This window comes from Trachurus japonicus, chromosome 21, assembly GCF_045865225.1.
Source record: "Trachurus japonicus isolate A0001 chromosome 21, Traja_1.0".
Taxonomy (NCBI): domain Eukaryota; kingdom Metazoa; phylum Chordata; class Actinopteri; order Carangiformes; family Carangidae; genus Trachurus; species Trachurus japonicus.
In genome coordinates this window covers 6414877-6439260 of record NC_140927.1, presented here as the reverse complement: position 1 = coordinate 6439260, position 24384 = coordinate 6414877, and the positions used below count along the sequence as shown (strand labels likewise).

General features: G+C 43.0%; 1 protein-coding gene across 1 annotated transcript in view; it reads right to left on the bottom strand.

The window, feature by feature from the left end:
• The window catches only part of LOC146964700 (interferon alpha/beta receptor 1b-like), a 36816-nt gene that overhangs the window by 10797 nt on the left and 1635 nt on the right, over window positions 1-24384 (bottom strand). The window contains exons 2-4 of the mRNA XM_085765386.1: window positions 19976-20141; window positions 19050-19240; window positions 2450-2613 (exon numbers count right to left, since the gene is read on the bottom strand). Of these exons, the coding sequence (XP_085621512.1) occupies window positions 2450-2613; window positions 19050-19240; window positions 19976-20141 (521 nt within the window). The remainder of the gene's footprint in view (window positions 1-2449; window positions 2614-19049; window positions 19241-19975; window positions 20142-24384) is intronic.

Genomic DNA, 24384 nt, shown 5'->3' with positions numbered 1-24384 from the left:
AGTAGGATATGGCATCAGTTATGGCCTGGGAGCGGGCAGAGTTAGCTGCCAGAGGTGTGTTTTGTCCGAAGAAACTAGCGATAGACCTACTGTTCGTGTCACCAGCTTTGCTACCGCTCGGTGTGGCCCGTGCTTCGGAAGCATCCGAGGGAGAGGAGGGGGGAGCAGCCGCAGAGGTGTCCACGCCGTGCCGTCTTTTCATGTGCGTCGCCAGGTTCGTCGTGCTGCTGACGTACTTGATAGCCGCACGGCATTGTTTGCAAATTGCGTGCGTCTTGTCAAGTTGACCTCCTCGCTTAAAAAACCCGAAATATTGCCACACGTTTGATTTATGTGTCTTTTTTGGTGCACTAAAGATCTCGTCGCTGCTACCGTCGCTCTCCGTTGGCCTCCATATCTGTTGTGTGTACAACACCTGCTTGCGTCAGTGCCTGGGGACGCGGTGGTGCATTCAGGTTGCCTCGGAAAATAGGATAGGGCAGGGAACATGAAATAATCGATTTAACAATGGTATCTATCGGTGCAGACAAGCTAAAGAGATGCACCGCAGATTCACCCGTAAATTATATCCGACGCACGTTGAATCTACCGGTGCAGTCGCATCGCAAACGTTTGTATCGGACCACCGATATGAATCGGTGAATCTCCACATCCCTAATGTATATCCATGTTTGAAGGTATGTGTATACATGAATGTGTAGGATGATGTATAGATGTATGTGTGTTTTATTACTTATTTGTATTTATCAAGTTAATCATTTTATTAATTCATTAATTTTATTTATTATATTATATTTATTCTTATTTTAATTCCCCCTCCTTCTCTCCCCTTTTAATTTATCTATTCATTTTATAATTTATTTACTTATTTACTCTTATTTTAACTCATTCTACAGTACAGTAGTGTACAGACATTTTCAAAGTCATATGTCAGGAAATGTTTTTTAAAATGTTTAAAGCAGAAGTAAGCGATCCGGTCGTTTTGGCTAATGCTGCGTTTCAGGCAGGCTTTTGAAACCGTAAATTACAGCTTCAAGTCACAACTTACGACTTTGTAGCGTTTCAGGCAACCCACTCGTGTTTTTCCGACCTGTTTTACCTGTGAAAGTGCACTATAACGGCCACTCGTAACTTCCGACCCGTGAACTCGTACCAGATTGAACTGGTATGACTTCATAGGTTGGAAAAACACGAGTTACGAGTTTCCTTGAACGCACCATAACAGTCCTCGTCCCTACGTCACCACATTCACGGCGTCCCTTGGCTGCACACACAGCCCTGCATGCCGTTCTCTCTCCTCATTGGATAAAAACTGTAGGATACGATAAATGTTTTCTCCTCGGCTCAGAGCAGAGCAGAGTGACTGACAGACCCGTGTTTCGGTCCAAACACTCTATGTAAGTGATTGCTGTCGGAAGATATAACTATTTAAGACTTATATTAACACAAATATATCACTTACTTCTGCTTTAAATAAAAAGTTCTAAAAAAAAAAGAAAAAGAAAAAAGAAGAAGCAGCAGATAACAGACTGATGGAGAAGGAGCAGTTTCATGACTGTTACCTGACGGTAAATCAGAGGTGCCAGTTTTTAATGGAACTTACGTTACAGTGTTTCCCCCAGAAATTTTGTTAGTTAAGGTGGTGTCTGTCCTGTCGGGGGGGGGGGGGGTGCGAGCGAATCGATCGATCGTCCGGGGGGGTTAACAGGAAAGCGCTGGGGGAAACCCTGCATTACATTACACTGAACTGAACACTGTACTGTTATTAATATCAGTCACACCTCAAAGGAACACAGCAGGTCAGGTCACATGACCCAACATAATAATAATATCTATTGAATGACTAGAACAGAAGGTAAATGTAAAGATTTCTAAAGAGACAAGAGATTGAAGAGAGAGACCCCTCCCAGACTCCAGTGTGTTCCTGTAGCACGAGGAAAGGTTTGTTATTATATTTTGTTTTCTTTTGCATGTGATGTGGCTTTGATGCAAAAGATGCATCTGACTGGTTGGGTCAGTCTGTCTCTGGGTTGTTTTAGGACACATTGTGATAAACTGCTCCTCCCTCATCAGACCTGCCAGCCACTCTCAGCAGGAAATGATGCCCTGCTGATTCTGAGGCGGTTGCATGCCTCTGCTAAACATACCAGCACAAGACAATACCCAGAAACCAAACCAAACCTCTGCTGTACAGGAAACAGAAACAGACAACAGGTGCTCTGCAGACAGCTCTGCCTGTGTGAGTATGGCTTGTTCATGTGGCTGCTACAGTCTCACCAGTTTCGCCAGGTGTCTTTAGGGACCCAAGAGAAACTGGGAAGTGGGTTTCTGCTAGCTACGTCTCACTGAGATCTGTCTCGGAATTACATGTCTAACAACAGGGGAATTCAATATAAAGGTTCTGGGAATTTTTTGCATCTGGACTTTTTCAGTGAGCTTCAGTTCCTACCTCTGTTTCTGCAAAGCGCTCCCAGTAGACGATGTGATAGGTTAAGTCTTTAGCCTTCTCCCTCATGGAGGCCTTGGTGATGGTCTGCTGCGGGTCGGAGATCAACACGTCCAGGTCCTTTCCTGCAGGAGCAAGGCTGACGTTGGATGGAGGACCCACATTAGCTGGAGGAGGCAGACGGGGTGTGGAGAGGTGCGGGTTAGTTTTGGAGCTCTCACACAGAGTTATTTCATCAAAGCACAGAACCATTATATAATCTGGTTTCCCAAATCAATGAGTATGTCCATAGAACCTGTCAGAACGCACATCAAGTCTCTGGACGCCATGGTCTAAAACACACAAGGGAGTTGGCCCTTGTGATTCCACAATAAAATGTAGGTCTGTTGTGGTGTCACACCTGATACAGAACACGTGAGGATTCATCAACACTGAGTCTGTGAGTGTTTTCAACAGGAAGCAGCTTTCTACTGAAGAGAACACTCTGCACCACAAAGACCCTGTTTACATGCAGAATTCAGCTAGCACACACACATCAGTAACACGGGAAGTGGAATTTCATTGCTAGGTTGCTTTCATCACCGATGGTTACGACTGATGAGAGGCCACTCTGGATTTCTACTCAAAGGGATAGTTCAACATTTTGTAAATTGGCCTATTACCATAATCCCTATAGTCATAGCAGTAGGTTCATTACCTTAAATTGTCAGTGCAAGCTGTTTTTAGATCGGCGGGGCAGAGATGTGAGCTCTGCATAGTGCACGTTGGACAAGTTGTGACCTGCACATTCACCACACTATGAGGTAATAACAGAACGTTACCAGACAGAGTTGTTTTTGAGGGAAATGCGTAACCAGACCTACATCTCAGACATGGCTGCTGGGTGGAGTGATTTCAAAAGCGCAAGTAGTTGCGAGTATTTGCTTCACGTGTCCTATTGTTACATATTTATTCGTCATTATTTCATAGCGTGGTAAATGTGCAGGTCACAACTTGAGTGTTTTGGCGTTGTTGTATTGTGTATTTGATGAGTTTGATGAGGGAAACAGAAATACTGTACGCCTCCGTAGCGTAGCTCTGAGCAGCTTGTGTCTCTGCCCCGCCGATCTAAAAATAGCTTGCACCGACAATTAAAGGTAACGAACCTACTACTAAGACTATAGGGATTATGGCAATAGGCAAATTTGCCAAAATGTTGAACTATCCTTTTAACTGTTCCAAAGGAGTCTGCTTTGTCCATCATGACTGAGTTTTCAGACAGATTTTCTAGAAGCCTCTGTTTCAGAGGCTAAATACTGGAGTCTTGTGGAGCCCTGATACTTTAACAAAGAAAGAATTAGACACTAAAATTATACTGAAGGAAAAGAATGCAGCTTAACATTTTTACAACCACAATACGTACCAAGAACTCTATAAGCTCAAGTTTACAAAGAACCAAAAGCAGCATTGGTAACCAGTGGAGCTTTGTCTCCCTACTCTTTAAGCTGTCTATTTAAAGAAGAGGAACCAGGAACATAAAATGCTGCTATTGCAGATAACAGTTTAGCTGTAGGGACAGCCCTGAGGCATCTCTGTCAGTTGGCTCCTACTCTTAAGTTTTAGGCTATTCATCAGAATCAATTTCTACATGCCACTCTTACATGCTGGGAAAATTTAAACTGAAGTTCAATGTTCTTTCATGTGTTTTTTTGTTTTATTTGTTAGGATCCCCATTAGCTGTGTTCTAGAACGCCGCTTGTCTTCCTGGGGTCCACATGTGTCTCTCATGGGAGAGATTTTGCTTGGTTAAAAAGGGAACTGCTGCATGGACAAGACACATACAGAAACTATGAGACCACAGAACTCTAAGAAGCACAGTGGGACCAAGGGGGCAGTTGTCGGTCTGAGAAGTGAAGCTCACTTCCGCGTTCAAAAAACTGCAATCCCCTCGGCTGTCGCTGGGGGCTGGCTCCAGAAGGGAGCAACTCCAATTGAGCCCCATGTTAAAATAGCCGATTTTACAGCTTAAAAAAAACATATTTACAGCCTGGTACATTTTATTTTTTTGGTCTGGATAGTTTCTACCCCCGCACACACTCTGAGGGGGGTGAATTTTTTTTAAACTCTACCGTTTTACTATAATTAGGTTTAAAGTTCTGGCCAATTAGGGCGCGGTAACGTTGAGTGACAGGTCCGGAGACCACTGCTTCGAGGCCAGTGGGCGGGCTCTCGGCCGGCCAACGGCCGCACCTCTCCAAATATGGAAAGTGAAATCCAACATGGCGCAGTTCAAACCCCGTAGTAGCGGCACAAAACAGACTCCCCCAAACCAATGGGTGACGTCACGGTGCTACGCCTACGTCCATTCTTTTTACAGTCTATGAGTGGGACTGAACAAAAGGCAGTAAAAAGACAACAGAAACACCTGAGACAGTAAAATATTGAGACAATAAGAAACAGTGTAAACTAAACCAAAATAGATTAAAAAAAAAAAAAACATGCAAAAAGACTGCTAGCTTATAAGGCTGTGCAAAAATTAGCCATATAGTAATTCAAATAAAGTGCTTATGCTTTTCATGTTTACTTGTTAAAGGGGACCTATTATGCTTTTCCAGCTTTTCAGACTTTTATATATGTTTAAAATGTTGGATAATGGTTCTAGAGGCCGTGGAAGTGTCATATCATGAGGTTAATGCATTTAGAGGTAAACCCTGCTAGATGATTGGGATTTCTACTGACTTTTTTTTTTACATTCGGTTGCACTGACTTTTTTTTGACATGAGCTCGCATTGACGTCATGGCGTGCCGGACTCCCCTACATGGTCATGCCGAGGTCTCTGCTCCAGCCGGCCCCGCCTCCTCCCATGCTGTTCTGTTGTGGCTGGGGTGACAACGGAGAGCGGAGAGGTCTACTTCCTGCTTTTCCCCTGCCTGTTGTAGGGCTGTAGCGTCACTTTACTGAGTTTTATTTAGAAGTTTACGCCGAAGTTTCATGTAAGAGAAGCTGTACCTGTGTGAGCAGCGACGTACCGCCGGGGCGACGTTGTTCGCCGGACCGACGTAACGCTGGACCGACGGAGCGCCGGAGCTCCGGAGCTGCAGCGGCTCCTCACACAGGCAGAGCCCGTCTGCAGGCCTCCTTGGCCGGGCAGACGTCCGTGCTCATCGCGGTAGAGAAAACCATCGCTAATAAACATACCCGCAGGTTTTTTAGACGTTTACCGCCGTGTGGTTAGTCTTTTTAGGAGATAAATGTTGGTCTCATTGATGATGGCCAGCGCCGCATCGTCACGCGACCATAACAAATAAAACTGAAAACAAATAAACTATCATCTCTCACAGCAAACCACAATCAGCCTGGCATCATAGTCCGCGATGCCTCCGTTACGCACAGCTGTTTGTTTATGTTGTGATCTGTGCACACGTGTTTAAATATAGGTTAGATAGATAGATAGACCTGGATAACATCATAACCTCCTCCCTCCCAGACTACTTTTGCATCATCAGCCCGTGAGGTCTGTTCGCGCGACCGGACACTGCCAGCTTGGACCGGACCAGAACATCAGTTTCCTCCCGTCTCACTTGCTCTGACAGATTGAGAGCTGTTGCCCAGTAAAAAAAAACAAAAAACAAAACACACATACCCCTTTTCCATTAATAAAGACACTCATATTTAGTAACCTATATTTAAATGGCGGCACGGTGGCACAGTGGTTAGCACTGTTGCCTCACAGCAAGAAGGTCCTGGGTTCGAATCCCTGGCCGCCCAGGTCCTTTCTGTGTGGAGTTTGCATGTTCTCCCCGTGTCTGCGTGGGTTTCCTCCGGGTGCTCCGGTTTCCCCCACCACATGCCAGCTAGCCTGATCCTCCAGTCAGTGCCCCTGACCAAAGGCACTGGCTCATAATCTGGAGTTGGTCCCCGGGCGCTGCACCGTGGCTGCCCACTGCTCCTCAGGGATGGGTTAAATGCAGAGAAAGAATTTCACTGTACTAGCTGTATATGTGACAAATAAAGTACCTTTAAAAAAACAAAACAAAAAAAAAAACACGTGTGCACAGATCACAACATAAACAAACAGCTGTGCGTAACGGAGGCATCGCGGACTATGATGATTGTGGTTTGCTGTGAGAGATGATAGTTTATTTGTTTTCAGTTTTATTTGTTATGGTCGCGTGACGATGCGGCTCAATAAATCAATAAGTAAATACATAAATATAGCAGATAATCGTGTAGTGTCAACACAGCAGTAATCCATCCTCATCTTTCATCTGTGCAGCCTTTGATCTGTCATCAGTGTGACGGGACAATCGATATAGATGTGCTGAATGTCTATGCTGTAATCTGTAGGTGCTGATTCAAATCTTCTCTTCCACGGTGAAATCAAACGTCCGCCTTGCGCGCGCGGCGGATTTAAAGGCGAGGAGAGGAGCTCATTTGATTGGTGAAGAGCTGACTCGGCTGTGTCAAACCCACTCCACGCCTTCTCTCCTCCCTCTATGCCATTTGCGCCGGTGGGAGGGAAGTAGGCAGGATGCGCTCCGCTGCGTTTCGAAGGAAAATTGCAATCTGCTCCTGACCACTCCCCGTTGGCGAAGCGAAGGCGAGGCGCAGGCCTGATCCGCTCCGCCTGCACCTAGTTCACGAAATTAGAGCCCTATAGGTCATGGGCACATTTCATTACGCAATGTAGACTGGATGCATACTGGAGATACTGGCAATTTGCCTACTGCAGATTTAGCTTTTGTTTGCATACTACATTTTGGCCAAATCAGTATACGGTAGGTGTTTTATCTATCGCTTTTAGTACTAGTAGTAGACATCGTCATGGTAACGCGGCTGTGGGCAGCTGTGGCTCAGGAGGTAGAGCGGGTTGTCCACTAACCGGAAGGTCGGTGGTTCGATTCCAGGCTCCTCCTGGCAACATGTCGAAGTGTCCTTGGGCAAGACACTGAACCCACACTTGCCCCCCGATGTGTCCATTGGGTGTACAAATGTGTGTGAATGGTTAGATTTCTGCGCTGCCAAGCGCTGTGTGAATGTGTGTGAAAGGGTGAATGTGACCGACAGTGTAAAAGCGCTTTGAGTGGTCCAAGAGACTAGAAAAGCGCTATATAAGTGCAAGTCCATTTACCATTTACCATTTAACGCAATGCTGAGGGAGTGGTTCATTTGCATTTAAAGGGAGGGGCCACTGAAACAGACCGTTTTGCACAGCCCTGTTTTTGAGAGTGCTGTGATGTTTGATCTTTAGGGTATTTTGACCGAAGCACGTCACAGACATGTCTTTAAGACACCCAGGAACTATTTTAGTTTGTGCAAAAAGGAGCATAATAGGTCCCCTTTAAAGGACAATTCCAGGCGAATTCAACTCAGGGGTGTAATTTTCATATCATTTTAGGTCTCAAAGAATGAATCTGAAGATTTTCAGTTTAATCGCTCCTGTTTTGCGGTAGTTGCGTCTGTCCACGCATCGCCACGGCAGCAATGAATGGGAGTGGATGTAAGTTCCGCTGTTTAGGCTGTTTCCAGCCCTCAAAGCCACAATTTCTTTCCACAGACAGCGTCAGATGGCTACTCAAACATGCACCGAGAAGTTTATTTACTTCAAGCAAGCCGACATGTTTGTAAAACTAGATCTAATTCAAAGTCTCCCGCAGTCTCGCGCGAGACCCAGTTGCCGTGCTCGGTGTGTTCAGGTGCAGTGGGAAAAGCTACCGTTTGTGTCATAAACACAGGAATATCAACTCTTTACTTGCGTCAAGTAAAAAAAACTTCTCGGCGCATGTTTGAGTAGCCATCTGACGCTGTCTGTGGAAAAAAATGTACACTTCAAGCAAGTAAAGAGTTGATATTCCTGTGTTTATGACACAAGCGGTAGCTCCGACTGCGCCTGAATACACCAGCACTGCAACTTCGGGCTCGCGCGAGACTCCGGGAGACTTTGAATTAGATCTAGTTTTACAAACATGTCGGCTTGCTTGAAGTAAATAAACTTCTCGGTGCATGTTTGAGTAGCCATCTGATGCTGTCTGTGGAAAAAAATTGCGGCTTTGAGGGCTGGAAACAGCCTAAACAGCGGAACTTACATCCACTCCCATTCATTGCTGCCGTGGCGATGCGCGGACAGACGCAAGTACCGCAAAACAGGAGCGATTAAACTGAAAATCTTCAGATTCATTCTTTTAGACCTAAAATGATATGAAAATACACCCCTGAGTTGAATTCGCCTGGAATTGTCCTTTAATAAGCCCAATGGATCCTCCTTGACTTCACCGATGTGTATTCTGTCTGCAGGACATGAGACTATTTGCCTGTGAAATGACTGCTGCCTGGTCAAAAAGCTGCTGGAGGTTGAGAGGAGTGTGACCCATGATCGTGCCTGTGTTCTTATTAAATCGTGAATCTGCTATTTGGATTTGACCATTAACTCCCTAAACACCAGCTGGTAATGTGGTACCGAAGAATGGACTCTACTGTTGCTCTGTAGAAAATGAGCATTAGGTTTTTGCAAACACAGACTTGATAGAGTCTACGCAAGAAGTGAAGACGCTGATGGATCCTGGCACAGACAGTGGCAACCTGTGTTTGTCAGCCCAAATCACGGTCTATGTGCACCAATGTATCTGTATGAGGTCACCTGCTTAATGGTGTACTGCATACTGTGAATGGCCAACAGCATCTCCACAGTCTTACAGATTTATGTGAAGTTTATGGTTGTCACACGATTCCACACTTACTGACAGCACTGTGGGTGGAACCCATTCTTACATAAGGTGTTTCATGCCTTTAGAATCTGTCATTCTCAGCCTGTTGTCAACGGTTGGGTTGAGTTGAGTTGAGTTGAGTACTGGTTCTTGGTGAGCAGGCTGAGAACGACAGATTCTAAAAGGCATGAAACACCTTATGTAGGAATGAAACTCAGACAAGATCTGGGAGGGATGCCATGGGTAAATTTTAACCGTTTAAAATGAGAAAGAAAAACCAACAAATCTAGACAAGTAAGAAAAAATAAAACTGACACTGAAGGAAAGTGAGTATTATTAAAATGATAGTAACTGGACTGGATGAATACTGACCATTTCAGCCAGTCAGTCCAATAGAGAAAACCTCTCAACAGGGCAGTACAACAAAAACTACAAAACCTGTTCTTGTTCATTTTAGGGGGGATTGGGCCGGGGTAGGCTGAATGAAGGGACTGTCTGTCACACCATGTACAGAAACACTTATATTCAGATTTAATCCTGCCACATGTGTTGGCATAACATCTGTGTATCAGAAGCAGTGGCGTTCCAGTTGGATTCATAATACTATAGGAGATTTGTACAAGAACGGACAATTCATGTCTTATGAAGATCTAATATGTCAATTCAACCTAAAAGACAGACAACCAACATAGAAAAAAGATAGAAGTGGGAACTTCTCTGCACTGTAATATGGAAATGTGTATTAGCATCTCCATTCTGCCTGAGCACAGGAAAATGACTGTGGACACTGGTGCATCTGTTCTTCCAGCTTAATGTAACTATGTCTCTACGATGCTCTGTGGGAAGTTGACTGACAGTTCAGAAAGCCACTAGTTGCTTTTCAAATCTGTTTGTCTGATTTGAGATGACTTGTGGTGGGTCTTCACCAGTGTTGGGTAGTAACGCGTTATTAGTAACGCCGTTACTTTTTTCAGTAACTAATAACGTAACGCGTTGTCTTTTTTAAATCAGTAACTCCGTTTCCGTTAACAGACGCTGCGTTACTCCGTTCCTTTCCGTTCCTTTGGGTGAGGTTTTACAGCGGCACACACTTCCCATAACATTCTAGCGATCAATAAAGTTTTATTGAATTGAAAGAAAGACAGAGCACACTGCAACACTGTGAAAAACAAAGCACTTTGCGGCCGCCGTCTAGCGTCCCACACGTAATCAAACACGCTCCATGAAGGGGACTGGACAGGTCAGAGCAGGGCATGACGGCGAGCTAAGGTAACGTAGTAGTCTAGACGGATTTCAGAAAAAAGGCCTTCTATAAGAAGTAAGGAGCATTTATGGGTACAAGTCGGGAACCGGCCTACTTTACATATTTCAAGGGTGCTGAGTCCAAAAAAAACGGTACCCGAGTGAAATTTTGAGTTTTTGACCTTCTAATTTGCATATTAAAATGGCCGCCAAATTGCCCATCTTGCACAGTCATTGGACCATTTCCTCCTAGTTTTTTTTGTAAGTAGGCAATCAAGATGAGGAAATTAAGTTTCTAGATCGATAGTCAAGGGTCAAACAAGGATATAGTGGAGGCTCAGTGCCTTTTTTATGTATATATATATGCAAAATACCAACTTTTAAGGTGAAATTAAGCATTATTTGTGTCATTTTTTAAGGCCGACATAAATATTAAATAAAAGTTACTCTGAAATTTTCCCTGTTGATATGACATATGATGTACACCATATTATATGATAACAAAGAAAAAAATCCATTGCAAGTTGTCTGAGATTTCATGTTTTTTTTGTTTTTTTTTTGCAAATTAAGCATTTGTTCTCTAAATTCTAAGGGGAAAACCCAGGTGAGTAGGGGAAAATATTCAAAAAGAGACCACCATGAAACGTACCAAGTTGAATATTTAGATCAGTACATAGCATGGTCAGTCCCATCTCTGAGGACCCTTTGCCTGAGGTGAATTAACAGTTTTCACACGCTTTGGTTTCCTGTTTTTTGATTTTTTTAGACAAAAAATGTCAATATTCCTTAGTTATTGATTGAGCTTGTTAACCCTATTTATCCAAAATGATACTTTTTCAACCATAGTGGGTCAAAATTGTGTATTTCAATGATATTGAGATGGCTAGCAACTGGGGGAAAACTAGCTAACAGTTAGCTAACAGTTTTGGAGGGGAAAAAAAACAGCTAGCTAGTTTTTTTTCTTCCAGTTGTGCCCTAAAGATGACCACCTCTGTTGATACAAGTTTATTTCTTATAATTCCAACCCAAACATAGCCCTGTGGCAGCATAAATCCCCCTACTTTCTAGCTAGCTAGCTAGCTAACAAGCTATCATAGGGCAATGGATGCTGGGGAGTGACTGCTGTGACAGGGCTAGATTTGGGGGGAGGAATGATCAAAAATACATGTGTCAACAGAGGTGGTATATCCTCAAAGGGCCATACCAGTTATGAAACATTCATGTAACATTAGGGGTGGGAGAAAAAATCGATTCACATATATATCGCGATATCTTTTTTGACGATTTTTAAATCGATTTTTTTTTTCAAAAATCGATTTTTTTTATTTTTTTATATTGTGCAATGTGCATTTGTTCGCCTTTTTTACATACAGAGAGTACAGGTTTTGAAAAGGGTTTAAGTTCACTTTATAATGGAGTATGTTAATTTATAGGCTCCTACAGTATTTGTGTGCAGATAAATGTTAAAAATGCAGACTAAAAATCGAGAGAATCGGCAATATCGTAAAATCGCAATTTAAATCAAATCGCCATCCAAAAAATCGTAGAAGAATCGAATCGGGAGAAAAGCATATCGTCCCAGCCCTATGTAACATTCCTTCATTTTCCAATCTACAGCTGGGATGGAGCCATTCAAAAGGAGGCTTTCACATGTCTGAAGCATTGGGAGTGTAAGCTGTGACTTTTATTTTCTTTAAGAGAACACATTTTCTTTAACATTGTAATTTAGATCTTCTAAAGTAAATTTAATGTTATTTTTCTTTGATTTTGCTTTTCAGCTTCAAATGGATCCAATAACAAACCTGGGAACAGAAGATGTCTGCCTTTTTTGTTTAAAGGGACAGTATGGGACTTTATTGGCTTTTTATTGACAAAAATCAAATATCGCTTTCATAAATACGTATTTCACTGAAGTGGAATCGCGCCCGCATACAAACGAGCGCTTTCTCGTACCTTAGAATGAGATGTTACAAGTCGTTACAAACATACAGGGGGGGGTTCACCGAACCTTCTCTGCCATGTTGAATCGCCATGTTTTACGTTCAGTGTCACCGTGGCTGTAAGTAACCACAAACTCGGGCCGCCGGAGCTTCGCGGCTCGGGGAGAAAGTTTTCCAGACAGCGCCTGTTAAAACTGTCACCACCGTGTAGCTAGTGTGAGGAAGGACGGAGGCACTGGTGTTGCCTTCAGGTGCAGTCAGACACCTGAATGACGCCGTGAGTGACGCCGTCGGCAAACCGACTGGATGTTATTTTACTCGACGAGAGAAAGCCGGTAAAACGTGGGTCAGGTAAACAATACGACATCGCCATGACAACATATTGTCACGCCTGTATTGTTTTGCCTCGTGCTGGCGGACCGTTTGTTTACATAGAGGCTTGTTTATCCTGATACATGCAGCGTGTGTTGTTTTTCTGACTTCTGCCCGAGTTTACGTAAACGCAACAGCAAGAATACGTGCCGACATGCAACCGCACCGCTAGATGGGGGTAAATGTCACATATTGTCCCTTTAAGCAACAAGGGGAGTCTTAGTAATGCATCTGACCAAGGATTGGCAAAAGCTAGGCATGCTGCCAGAACCAGGAGAAATCTAAATGACTCAAAGAACAGTGCTTTGATTGCTCGTGTTGAAGATGTATTGGACTCCACTGCAGCCCAGAGTGTTGTATGGCATAAAATGTGCTATTCCCACTTCACTGATAAAAGCAAATTAGAACGTTTGCAAAAGACAGTGGGTTCTGAACATGCAGGTAGCAGCAGACAAACTGCACAAGAACATGCCTCTGAACTTGCAGGTAACAGCAGACAAACTGCACAAGCATATGACTCTGAACATGCAGGTAGTAGCAGACAAACAGCACAAGCACATGACTCTGAACGTGCAGGTAGCAGCAGACAAACTGCAGAAGCACAGCCTTGCAGTAGCAGGCGTTCACTGCGAATGCAAATGGATCCAGTAGATTGGAGTTTATGCCTGTTGATGTTTTGAAGAAACCATTGAGATCAGTAATGACAACAAAACTGAGTGATCAAATTATTCAAGCTTCTTCTTTAGACCATAACATTTATGTTCGGCTGGCTGGAGTGATTGATCTAATTGCAGCTGAGGCAAAATATCACTTACCATGTTTAAGAGCATTCATCAGATCTACGGACAAGACAAAGCAGGCAATACAAGAACACTCTGGAAACTCAGACTACCCAGATCTTGCGATGACATGGCTATGCAAAGAGCTGCAAGGGGCGGCAGATAAAGGACATGTACTTCTTCTCGATGATGTCTGGGAACGGTATAAGGTACTCAGTGAAAAATCATCAACCACAATTCCACTCTCTTACTGCAGTAGAAGGGCAACATTTCGTGAAAAGTTGCAGTCACAGCTGGGTGACATCTTCAACTTTTTTCAACCTCTTGATAGGTGTCCATCCGAGCGAAAAACCATACTAATTCCGACAAAGTACGCAAATACGGTGGCAAATACAGCAGTGTTGGAAATGATGGATGAGGATGAGAGTGAGAAAACATTGCCTCAGTATGTGCCTACAGATGACAGTTTCTTATCACTTGTACATGTAGCGCTGAAAATTCGTCAAGAGTTGATAGAAACCCCAGGCCATAAAGGTTTCTCTGTAAGTGAGGATGACGCTATTGCATGTGTCCCAGATAGTTTATATATGCTACTGAGACTAATCGTTGGTGGTCAAGAGGCATTTGAAAATGACAATTCTGAAAAGAATGAAGACCTTCTCCATAGAAAAGTGCTGAGCATAGCACAGGACCTGATCTACTGTGTCAGTCGCGGCAGAAAATGGACACCTAAACATATCGGACTGGCTACTACACTACATCAGGCTACACGATCAAAACAGCTGGTAGAGTTATTCAACAAGGCCGGCCACCGTTTGAACTATGAGCAGGTGATGAAGGTAGACAATGCCTTAGCTGAGAGTACCTTAAAATCTATGGACCCAGCGACCGGTGCCATTATTCCACCAAACATGGTAGCAAATCGATTCATCCACTTCACTGCTGACAACATTGACATCCTTGATGAGTCCTTAGATGGAAAGAACACCTTTCATGCATGGCAGCCTGGCAACGGGGAAAAAAAGATATAGAACTTGACACGCTGAAGCCCTCCACTAGCCGTACACTGGTTGTGCCAGATGTCCTGGAGAACCTGCACCATGTCAATGTACATTCTGCCACAAGCAAGCCAGTATTCACATCACATGTTAACAAGACCTGGTTTACCACACCTAAAGGAGACAGTGAGTGTGTGAAACAAGCACAAGCAACAGACATGGCTTTCTTCCTGCGACGTCAGGATTCTGAACCCAAACCTTCTTGGACCGTTTTCAATCAGTCAATCTCGTCAAAGGAACCAGAGCAGACAGCAGTAGGATATTTGCCAATAGTCCTTGCTCCAGCTCATGAGTATGATACGCTCAATACAGTTGTGAAGAGGTGCATGGCAATATCATCACATTTTGGCCAGGAGCATACAGTCATAACAGTGGACCAAGCTCTTTACTGCAAGCTCATGGAACTGAAGTGGTGTGTTGAGGAATATCAGGGCAAGTTAATCCCTCGGCTTGGTGGACTTCATATTGCAATGAACTTCCTAAAGACTATCGGAGATCACATGGCTGGGTCTGGTCTAGCTGAAGTGTGGCTGGAGAGTGGATTGCTGGGGGAGGGTGCTGTCATGCTTGTCATGTCAGGGAAAGCATACAACAAGGGTATGAGAGCTCACAAACTGACCTTGCAGGCCCTATGGCAGCTTTTGTTGCCAACATTCCTCGCGTTTGCTGCAGAATCAAACAAGGAATGCCATGATGAGATCTCTGCTATGGCTGCTGATGAAAATCCTGAAATGATTCCTCAGTTGATAACATATCTGAAGCAGGAACAGTTTGACAGTCTCCTCAAAGATTTCATCGCAAGTAAATCTGAAGATGTCAACTTTGTCTTCTGGTGGAACTACATGGATATGGTCTCAACACTGTTGCAGTTTACACAAGCTCAGCGTGATGGACTCTGGGAGCTTCATCTTCACTCCTTCAGCTGGATGTTGCCGTACTTCATGCGATATGACCACCTGAACTATGCAAGATGGGGGCCAGTGTATATTGCTGAGATGCACCAACTCCCAGAACCTGTACTATCTGAGTTCCAAAGAGGCAACTTTGTTGTGAAGCGGTCCGATCAACGATTCAACCAGGTCGATCCAGACCAAGCAATGGAGTGGATCAACGGAACAGGGAAAAAAGGAGGGGGGATCATTGGCATTACTAAGACACCTTCAGCCCTTTCCAGATGGACACTCTCCTACAACATGAAGTCCCATGTAGCAGAAGAGACACATTTGATGTTCAGCAACACATCTGAGAAAACCTACGTCCACAATGAAGCTACCAAATCCCGTGAAAAGAGAGACAACAGAGACAAAATGGCATTGGTTTTAGTCTTCAAAGGGTTCAAGGTGTTTGATTCAGTCTCCTCAGGCTCATTGCAAAATCTCGCCACGAAAGACGTTGCCACAGAGGCTATCCAAAGCTCATTACTTTCTGCCAAAGACCTAGGACAAGAAAAAGTGAATTCATTCATTGAGAAAAGGATGATTGTTCCTGAGGACAAAGATAAACCAGAGGTCCCAATCCATGCAACCCTACATAAGAGCAAAGCTAAAACATTTGCATCTCTGTATGAAGTGGCCAAAAATCCTAAAATCAAAGACAACAGAACTGTCATAAAGGCTGACCGAAACATTCTCAAACGCCTTGTTACGGCCTATGAGGCTGGTCGTCCAGTTGACTTACCAGCTGTCCTAAAACACGAGCTTCTGCCAGTTCCCATATCCCTTGCTGAAATGAATGGGACACTTCGCACTGGAAACAAGTCTGTATTAGTAAATAAGTTAACTGAAGACATAGTCTGTCCTGAGGCTATTGAACTTCCCGACATGTCATCTTGTCTCATCATAGATGGACAGGCACTTGTGGTTGCCCTTGGAAAGCCAGACAAAGCAGTAACATTTGGGGATTTGGCCGACACATTTGTCAGAGCAGTGTTGAAAGCAGGATGTTACTATAAAAGGATAGACGTTGTGTTTGACAGATACAGAGAAGAGACCATCAAGGGTGCTACCAGGACACGACGCACAAAAGCAGCTCAACCAATCAGACGACTTGTTGAGGGTCGTGATGTGCCTCTTCCAAAAAACTGGACCAATTTCCTGTCCCTCCCTGACAACAAAGCTGATCTTGCCAATCTACTCTCTGAAGAACTATGTGCTCAGGCACCGGATGATAAAGAGATAGTAGTTGCTGGTGGGTTCAGAGACGAAGAGACGGAGGTTAGGTCATCAAAAGCAACAACCAACCTGACTCATCTGAGAGCCACACACGAAGAGGCAGATACCCGATTGGTATTACATGCAGTGCACTGCCAGTCAGACACAGTAGTCGTGTCATCTAGAGACACTGATGTACTTGTGATTCTGGTTTCCCATTTCCCACACGTAGCATGCAAAAAACTCTGGCTGTTGTCTGGTACCACAAGGCAGCCACAATATTTACCAATTGATGCTGTTTTTAACAAACTGCCAAAGGATTCAGCACCAAGCCTTGTAGCATTTCATGCACTAACTGGTTGTGATACCACATCATACATTGCAAGTCACACCAAAAGTACATCATGGAAAGTCTGGAAAATGCACCATCAATTGCTCAGCAACCTCGGAATTGGTGATCTCACGGAGGAGACTCAAAGATCTTCAGAGGCTTTTGTCTGCAGAATATATGATGTGTATAAAACAGACTCTGTTGATGCAGCAAGGCATATACTTTTCTCCAGGACAGGTAAACCAGAAGCAATGCCGCCGACAAGCGATGCGCTCCACTTCCATCTGCTGAGAGTACACTACCAGGCAATGGTTTGGAGAAATGCTCACTATGCCACACCTGAGCTTCCTTCACCCTTGGACATGGGATGGAAAGATGGTGATTCCGGACTACATCCCATTCTTATGTCACAGAACCCAATACCTGAAAGTTGCCTGGAAATGATCAGGTGTGCCTGTAAAAAACAATGCACAACACGCCAGTGCAAATGCCGAAAATCGGGGCTGTTATGCACTGCAATGTGTACATGTCAGAGTGATGACCAATGTCCTTGTTTAAATGTGGAGTTGTAGTCCTCAAGCATACCAAGGCAAGGGGTAACCAAAGAACTTGGAAAAGGACTGCAGAAAGAAATACTAATCAAAATGAAATTCCAAAGACAAATGGCACACAAGCTAACTAGAAAGGTATAAAAACAATTTACCAAAACAAGTGACCTATGGAACTTACAGAAGAAGACAGATGAAAGCAAAGCAATTCAGCTAGAAACATGAAAGAAAATATACAGAAACAAGATGTGATCTGTAGAACTGTTCAAGGGAAGTTTCATGTTTTTTTTTCCCCTATTCACTTGGGTTTTTCGATGTTTGAATTAAGAGCATTATGCTTTGTTTGCATAAAAAAATGAATTCTCAGACAACTTGCAATGGTGTTTTTCTTAGTTATTATGTAATATGGAATACATCACATATCATATATACACTGGGAACATTTAAGAGTGATATTGACTGAATATTTATGTCGGCCTTAAAAAATGACACAAATAATGCTTAATTTCACCTTAAAAGTTGGTATTTTGCATATACATAAAAAAGGCACTGAGCCTCCACTATATCCTTGCTCTGACCCTAGACTATAGATCTAGACACTTAATTCATCATCTTTGATTGCCTACTTACAAAAAAACTTGGGGAAAATGGTCCAACGACTGAGCAAGATAGGCAGTTTGGCGGCCATTTTGATATGCAAATTAGAAGGTCAAAAACTCAAAATTTCGCTCGGGTACCGTTTTTTTTTGGATTCAGCACCCTTGAAATATGTAAAGTAGGCCAGTTCCCGACTTGTACCCATAAATGCTCCTTACATTCACTTTTTGGGTACATCCCGTCTAGTCTATAGCTAACGCAGCATCCGAGACCGAAGCTGTGTCCCAGTTCAGGCTGCAGCCCCTGCACTGGGGCACAGCTCGAGAGTCACAGCGAGACACACACAAGCCCCCACTCCACCGAGCAGCAGCGGTTGGAGTCCGACAGACGGACGCCTGAAACGGTAAACACAGTTGATCGATCGATAAAAAAAATACCGCTGGAGTGAATTTATTTCCGTCATTGAAGGTTCTTGAATGTAGCCTAACTCAGTCAAAGTAAGACATCCTCAATATTTTTTTGCAGTTCTGTTAGGTCAAAGCTGCTGTAAATGCTGACATCATGCAGCATGATGATGATGGTAAAATCTTACAGATAAAAACACGTTCTTTCATCGGCATCAGTACAGAACTGAAATGACAGTTGAGGGAATTCAATCAACCTTTATTTATTGGGAGCACTGGAAAAAAAAACGTTTTAAAGCAACGAAAAAGTTACTTTTTCAGTAACGCATTACTTTTTGGTTTAAGTAACTGAGTTACTAACTGAGTTACTTTTTTAATGAAGTAACTATTAACTGTAACTAGTTACTATTTTTCAGTAACTAGCACAACACTGGTCTTCACATCACACGCTGCCACACTGGTGAGTAAAACAAACTTCACTTCACTGCTGTCTCTCACCATGTTCGTCAGGGCAGAACTCCTGCTCTGCCCAGTCCGAGTGATGCCCGTTCACGCTGGCTCGAACACGAAGCATGTAGATGCCCATGTAGTGGAGGTCTAACGCTGTGAGGTCACATGACCTGAGTGACGTCTCCTCACACACTGTGAACCAGTTTGGACTCCTCTTCTTAGACCTCAACTCATATTTCCTGTGGAGACAATAAAAATTGAGGCATAAGTCGTGGTAACTGAAAAGTAGACATTTCAAATTAGAGGGAAGTACCAGGAACTCCAGCTGTACTTGTTATGAGGGAAACTAAATCCAGCACTTGTGTTCTGAAGTCGTTTCCCGTAGTTACTGCAGACAAATTAATCACACTTCCTCTTGAGGAGACTGTGTGAAACCCTGTTTCTCTCACACAGAGCACAGGCCCGCAGTTCCTCTGAGTGGTGTTGCTTTTGTGGACTTAGTAGGACCAAGGTTCAGACATGTCTACACTTCCTTTTTTATGTGAAAATGATTCAGACATGTTTATGCTTTAGATTATATGATATTCTGAAAGCAATGAAGCCAACTGTGTGATATTTACCTCTTTGAGGTAGTAGAGCCTGTTTGACCCATTCCTTCTCTTAGAGAGATAACAGATAAGCTCTGTTCACCAGATAACCAAACTAAAAACTTTGGCAGTGTGCCATTATTCCTAAAGGAAGGAGGTGAATAACTAAACATAAGACACATCAAGCAGAGAGAGCAGGAGAGAGAGACAGAGACTGAGACAGAGAGAGAGAGAAACCAGCAGATCTGAGCAGCATGTCAACAACAGGAAGTGAGACAATGCTCTCACCACACAACAGCAAAAAAAGCTATAAAAGAAATAAGGGCTTCAAAAAAATCTAACTGCTGGTTGATCAACGCTATAAGCTGGTGTGTGTGTGTGGCTCACCTGACATATTGTGTGGTGAAGTTGACAGCCAGGCTCTCTGCATCACTCTGGTCCCACTTCCAGCTCAGTGTGTAGTTGTCGTTCAGGGTGATCATAGTCAGATTGTGAGGGGGGGGCAGCTCTGCTGAGACTCCGTCAGAGGTTGTTGCAGCAACGCTGTTGGGTCCTGTTAAAAAAATATTAACATTAAAATAGTAGTTATTGATCATTTCTAATAAAAAAAAGAACAGTAAGTGAAAGTGAAAAAGCAACACCTGTGAGAACTGATTTATGCTTTCAAAGATGTTTACACAATACACTGAGATAGTAGCTGGGTTGTTACATTTCTGAAATGCAGCTCACAACGTAGTTGTAGTAATATCACACAGCCTGACAGTGTGCACTATTACCGTACAGCTTATAAATACCCAACTGAATTAATGTACTGCAGCATGCACACACTGGGTAATATGGGGGGGCAGAGTCAATGTAATGCACTGTGATGTAATGCAATATAATTAAGTGTGGAAACTGTATGGAATATATTAATATTATTAAATAGCAATATATCAGATCAGTCAATCAGCCATGTCGATGCATTGCTCGAGGCGAGCCAGAGGTCTGAACATGGCCCAGCCAAACACACTCTGTGTGTGTTGTGTGAAGGCAGGGCCAGGCTTTAGCCAGGGTAAGACCTACCACTGTGCTACTGTTTCAATGAAAGCCACTAGGGCTGCAGCTATCGATTCTTTTTGTAATCGATTAATCTAGCACTTTATCGATCAATTAATTGATTAATCATATAATTTTTTTTTGCGTTTTTAAACAACCAAAACAACAGAAATGATGTGGCTTTGAATTATCAAGTATTTGGCTTTTTTTATTGGCTCCAAAAAGCCCATTTATTGCAAGTGCAATAAGTAGCTAACAACACAGTTAACTTACTGTAAATTTAAACATACAACATTACAAATAAGGATTGCACATTTGCTCCTTCTGAAAATTACCTGAGACCAAAGAATATAAAATATCAAGCCAAACAGGTTAACAATATGTAATTTATATATATAAAAAATAAATGTAAATAATACAATTATAAGTCAAGACTTGGCATAAAAAACAAATTATGTTTTCTATTAAAATTGTGATTAAAATTTGGGTCAGGCCGGACCACGGGCTTCTTTAATTATTTATTTATTTATTTTGCCGTGGTCCAGCCGAGAACCAACTTTAGATTATCTCTGCCGTTTACGGACATCCCGACTTTCCGCCATTGCGCGCTAGTGGTGTGTTTCCTTAACAACGGTCCGTGTGGAACAATATCCCTGCGCGTCATAGGAATATAACGAAGCTTTGAGGCAGAGTTTTTGCCTCGAGCTATTTTTTGTAATCGAGTTAATCGAGTAACTCGATGAATCGTTTCAGCCCTAAAAGCCACCATCACATGAGGCTTCATGTCTGTCAGAGCATGTTGTCAACTAACAGCAGTTCCTCTCTGTTGTTGACTCATCGAGGGAATGTGTGAGCCACAGTTTCGACAGCAGGTGAGATTACTCTGGATAAGACTCACACAGCACAGCAGTCCTGTGATGTTTATGGCCCCTCTTTAAAATGATACAGTGTAGCTGAGTATAACCTCACCAAGCACAGCACAGCAGAGTCCCAACAGTTGAAAATGTTAGGAGGTCAGGGCACCAGAGGGGGCCAGGACCCTGCTGCATTTGTTCCATTTCTTCTTCTTTGAAGAAATGATTTGCTTTTTAATAGCTTGCTCGCTCTTGTTGGGCAATATTCACATTTCAGGTGTCTTACACATGGGTAAGGCAAAATGCCTCAATCGGCCCCTGGACCATTCTACAACCCCTGTGCATTGGGGTTATTTTGTAGTAGGTGGATGGAAATCAACAGGTCCATAGAACCTGTCAAGACACACACACCCCTCTGGCAGCCATGGTCAACAACTTTATTTAGCCATTTTGATTTTGATATACAATTTTTGCAACATGGGAACTTTATACTTAAATTATCTTCTCCTTGGGATTTAATCTGATTGACATATTTAGTCTGCTTCATTTTAAAGGGAAAGTTCAGTTATTTTTCAGTTGTATAAGGTATAATATCTGCTGTAGACAGCTCTCTGCTCTCCCCCAGTTAGTCATACCAGCACATCCACAATGGACCCAAACTAACAGAGTATTTTCACTGCCTATACAAGAAGTCCCATCTCAATATAATACACATGTTTTACAGTGCATCACCTGTTTGGGGAAAAGAGTAGTTTATCTGGAACTAACCTAACACACTGACCGAGTCTGACCCAAACAGCTGATAAATGGCCCATTAGAGGTGGCCGACAAAAAACGATTCACATATGAATCTGAAATTCTTGTTTCCTGGGAGTCAAAATTGTTTCAAAAATTTTAAAAAGAAAAAGGTTTTTACTACTGTTTTTGCCACCTGGTCAAGGTCTTGGTACTGTATACTGGATTATCGGGTGCTGTTTCTGCCTCCGTAGCTGTCAGTTACACAGCTGTAAATCACATTTGGGCTACAACAGGTGGAAGGCAGCAAGCACTGTGGCTAACAGTGCAGGCTAGCTGCTGAGGCAGTGGCAGTAAACACTGGCTAATCAAAAAATAAAGCAGCAAGAATATCACCTCAGTGAAGGTAACCTGAGCTGGTGTATTCTACAATACACCAGGCCAAATCCAGTGGCGGGCTCAGACCAGAATTGTGGTCTGAACCACACATGTGACCAGAGCTTGACAACCTGTCAATTTCAAATCTAGAATCAGTTTCAATCGTGAATTGATTTTGATTTCAACAGTGACCCAAAGAAGAGGGTACAGTAAGTATGAGCGACAAGAGGACTGACCTGAAGAAAACTATCTGCTATTGAGATGAAAGAGCTCCACAGCTTTAACCCCTTGGCTTAAAAATTGGGAGAAATTTGGTGTAATGTTAACAATTTTCAGCTTCATGTCAGTTTCCAATCCAAATCAAACGTCCACATTCACAACAGGTAAAGTGCAGGTTGTTAACTCAGCCATGGTTGACGAGAGAAAGAAAATAGCGGGAGGTGGGTTGCGTCGTCGCACTATTGAAGTGATGATCGACATCGCCTCCATCACCTTTGGTGTGAACGCACAGTTAATGTGCTCTGCAGGGACCATGTAGCAAAAAGGTACACTGCCATCTTTTATACTGCCAGTCTATCACAGGACCACACCTCCCACCCTCTCTTCAAAGAGTCAGCCCAACTTTTTTTTTTTTTTTTTACCCATTTTTATTTCAAGGACAGAGTGTGTCCAGAGATGAAAACTCCCTTCATTCAGAAAGGGGGAGAACGTCCTGGCTGAGTCATGGGAGTGTCACAGGAAACTCAACAAGCTCCAGCATGTGCCTTTTAAAAGCAAAAGTAAAAGAGGAGTCGAGCTTCAGCCTCCTGACCATCACAATGCAGTACAGCCAACTGCCTGAGTCATTTGCCCAAACTGGGTGTGGATTAAAAGGCAAGGCGAGGCAATTTTATTTGTATAGCCAATTTTTACAAACAGTCTCAAAGAGCTTTACACAGCATCATAACAACATCCTCTGTCCTTAGACCCTCACATCCACTGAGGAAAAAAACCCTTTTAACAGGGAAAATTAGACATAGACAATAAAACAGTTTTATAGCATAGAATATGTAAAACATGGAAATTATAGAGTTGATGAAGGCAGCTTCTAGTGGGAGGGAAGGCAGGGTCAGATTAGGGCTAGATTAAACAGAGGCAAAGCTTGACTGGGTTCCTTGAACATACAGGAACCTCAGAAGACTGCCCGCTGTGACTGGGTTGACACGTGGTGAACATGTATATTATTGCTTCAGCAGGATTCCCACAGAGCTCATGAATCATACCATGCTGCACTCTGGGTATTTCACTACCTAATCTGAAGTGCTAAACAGTTCACACCCAATTTCATCACTTACATATATTTATAAAATCATGTTCCCAGGAAAACCGACAGATGCATAGAGACAGGAGACAGCTGCTGCAGAGACACAGCAGTCAACAGATCATAGAAAAGGAACATAACATAACCCTACAATACCACCCTTTTCACCAGGCTAAACATGTGTGCAAAGTTTTGTTTGTTGTGAGTTTTCGAGCATGTTCAGGCTATGAGAAAAAAGCCATTCATTTTTCACAAGTGAAAATTATTTGAAAACCAACAGCACCCTCACACTCTAGGGTGACTCTATAAGGGTCCTTATAAAAACAAAATAAAACCAAACTGATGGAACCTAGAACCCTGACATGATCTGAACCATTTGATCCAGTATTTGTGAACCATAGTAAATTATTTTTAAAATGTATACAAGATAATATTTTTTTTAAATCAATGGGAATGTTTTACTTTGGTCCAGAACAGACAAGCAGTCACAT